The sequence below is a fragment of the Erpetoichthys calabaricus genome, chromosome 10, assembly GCF_900747795.2.
Source record: "Erpetoichthys calabaricus chromosome 10, fErpCal1.3, whole genome shotgun sequence".
NCBI lineage: Eukaryota > Metazoa > Chordata > Cladistia > Polypteriformes > Polypteridae > Erpetoichthys > Erpetoichthys calabaricus.
The window spans coordinates 139,839,111-139,842,006 of record NC_041403.2 but is presented as its reverse complement, the minus strand read 5'-3'; the positions used below and the strand labels follow the sequence as shown (position 1 = coordinate 139,842,006).

At 41.0% G+C, this 2,896-nt stretch overlaps 1 protein-coding gene across 2 annotated transcripts in view; it reads right to left on the bottom strand.

Annotated features, from left to right (window-relative positions):
• raly (RALY heterogeneous nuclear ribonucleoprotein) overlaps window positions 1-2,896 on the bottom strand; it is a 59,538-nt gene that overhangs the window by 1,365 nt on the left and 55,277 nt on the right. For both annotated transcript variants that reach the window (XM_051933092.1, XM_028811965.2), the window contains exon 8: window positions 1,298-1,342. In XM_051933092.1, the coding sequence (XP_051789052.1) occupies window positions 1,301-1,342 (42 nt within the window). In that variant the 3' untranslated portion in view covers window positions 1,298-1,300. The remainder of the gene's footprint in view (window positions 1-1,297; window positions 1,343-2,896) is intronic.

Sequence of the window (2,896 nt, the reverse complement as noted above, 5' to 3'; positions counted from 1 at the left end):
TATATCTTGCAGTCTCTTAAAGGTACACTGTAGTGTTTTATTTTTTATTTTTAAGGCAAATTTCAAGATTGATCAAATCATTTACACACAACACATTTTTACATTTTTTTTGCATGTGATTAGGTGTGGGGTGCCAGATGCTATTTTATGCAAGACGATGCACCCTCACCCTGATTTTTATTTAATACAGATGGCTGTCAGGTTACAAACCAGATTCATAACCAGATTTTCAGAACTGACATTGAAAATATCTATGCATAATGTTATTTTACAGAAAAAGTTCCAAATTTATTAATAAAACAGATCATTAAAAAAAAACACACATTATGTACTGAATGTCACCCTTCTGCTTAAACATTTTTGACTCGGTACCTTATAAGATCTGGAAAAGGCATAATAATGGATGGTCCCTCGACAGAGACATGCCATTGTTGTTGGGGGATTACCAAAGTGTTCGACAGTACGAGTGCAATGCATGCATAGGATGCAGGGAATTACAAACAGCAGGTTGCAGCTCTACTCCACAAAACTGGACAGTTTGCCTACCTATGACAGAGCTTACTGTGTTGTTGCCAGTTATATTTGGGGATATGTGAGGTCCTTGCAGAGGGATCAAATTTGTCACCTAACCCTTTTGTAACTGTACTCCTGAAGGTGGCACAGCTAGGACGTGTACTTAGGCCAGTAAGAATTACAAGCCATGGGCGGAGTGGTGGCTCTGAGGCTAAGGATCTGTGCTGGTATCCCGAAGGTTGCCGGTTCGAATACCCGTCAGTGCCAAAAGAGATCCTACTCTGCTGGGCCCTTGAGCAAGGCCCTTAACCTGTAATTGCTCCAGGGGGCGCTGTACAATGGCTGACCCTGCACTCTGACCCCAAGGGGTATGCGAAAAAAACTAACAAACACTGTTGTAAGTCACTCTGGATAAGAGCGTCTGCTAAATGATGTAAATGTTCCAACTCTCTGCTAAACAGCCAGTATCGTTCTGTGCACACAAAATGGTGTAGTACTATGTTCTTCACCATTAATAATGGACGCCACATCAAATGGAAGAAGTGATCCATTGTTTCATTTTTAGGCAGACAGTAAAATATTTTTTGAATGCCCACAGTTGAGGTAAAGCAGAAGTATATTGAATGTCTCAGTATTGCATGGAGCTCTCTACCTCTAGGTGCAAAGTGGTCACTCTGGTCATTTAAACACTATAATGTGGCATGCTTATAATAGCAGCTAAGCTGATAAGGTGGTGTTGTAGTGTGGTGGGCTTCAGTCCTTTGCACAGAATCACAAGACACACCTTTCACTGTAGCAGCTCCTCAATCTCTGGCAGGGGCTGGTTTTCCTAGGGGGAAATACAAAAAAAATGTAATTACGTATCACACACATTTACCAAAGAGTCAGGTGCTGGTACTGCTATTGTTTTTATGCATCTCACCCAATAGTCACCAATAAATATAACAAAAGGCAATCATTTAATGGGCAAAACTATCCGTTTTGCTTTATGTAGGTAGAATAATTTGAATTACTCCTAGTCTGATAAAATCCACAATTTGTTAAGCCTGTTTTTTGACCAGTGTACCAATCAGTCCAGTTTCTATTTTTCCACTCAAAGTTTATTTATTGTTAAGCATGTAGACTTCCAAAACCCAAGTGATGTGAACAAACTCCATCCCCACAGAACCCATCCAGGTAAATGGAGCACCACTCGAGTTTGTGGAGGACTTTACCTACCTTGGCAGCCTTATCAGCAAGGACAGCGCTGTCCATAAAGACATTAGAGCAAGGCTGGGAAAGGCTCAGGGTACCTTTTCCCAACTCCGTTCCATCTGGAGGTCTAAACAATACAGCCTAAAAACAAAGATGCTCCTGTACAACAGCAACGTAAAGTCTGTCCTCCTGTATGGTTCAGAGTGTTGGCGTGTGGTCAGTACAGACTTGAGGTCTTCCACAACAGATGTCTCAGACGAATCTGCCAGATCTTTTGGCCCAACAAAATATCAAACCAACAGTTGTACAAGAAAACAAACGGTCAATGCATCACCAAGGACATTACATTAAGACGCTCAAGATGGCTTGGACGTGTGTTAAGGATGGAGCAAAACCGCATCCCAAGAGTTGCCTTAAGATGGACACCACCTGGAAAAAGAAAAACTGGAAGACCCAAAAACACCTGGCGTAGAATGGTGGTACAAGAGCTTCAAAAGATAGATAGATAGATAGATAGATACTTTATTAATCCCAATGGGAAATTCACATGAACCTGTCATGGGGAAAAGCACAACATGCTGCAAAGGACTGCAGGCGATGGAGGAAGCTCATTGAAGCCTTATGTCCCACAAGGGATGAAGAGGATTGATTGATTGATGTAGACTTTAAACAGCTGAATGGACATTACAAATAAACCAGACTCTGGTGATATACAGTTAAGATGTAAAACTTTAAGGAATGAAACAGTATAAAAATGACAAGTTCAAAGATCCAAATTGATATATAAAAACAGGTGCAGTTGTCTCAAAGTGTAAAATAAAGACGACAGGCAGGGAATTGGCATTCTGTTTCTTGCTGTTCTGGACAGCTGTGTTTTGGGTACATTTACCTGAAATGCCAAATTAAGAAATAATAGCAAACTCCACTTTCTAACTGCGCCGCCCTTTAATATCACTGTCCGGTTATCCCATTCCTGCGTAACCCAATGCTAGCAGATTTTATATGTGACCCAGATCTTCAGTTAGGTACATGTCATATAGAACTGTGCTATCTCGCATATTCTGCAGTGACACCCAGCAGTCTTGACTTCTTCCACCTGCACAATTTATTTAATGTCTTACACTGAAACACCCCATTAGAGACAAGCTTGGAAAGAGCTTCAAGTCCACCCACATTCAGATAATCATAT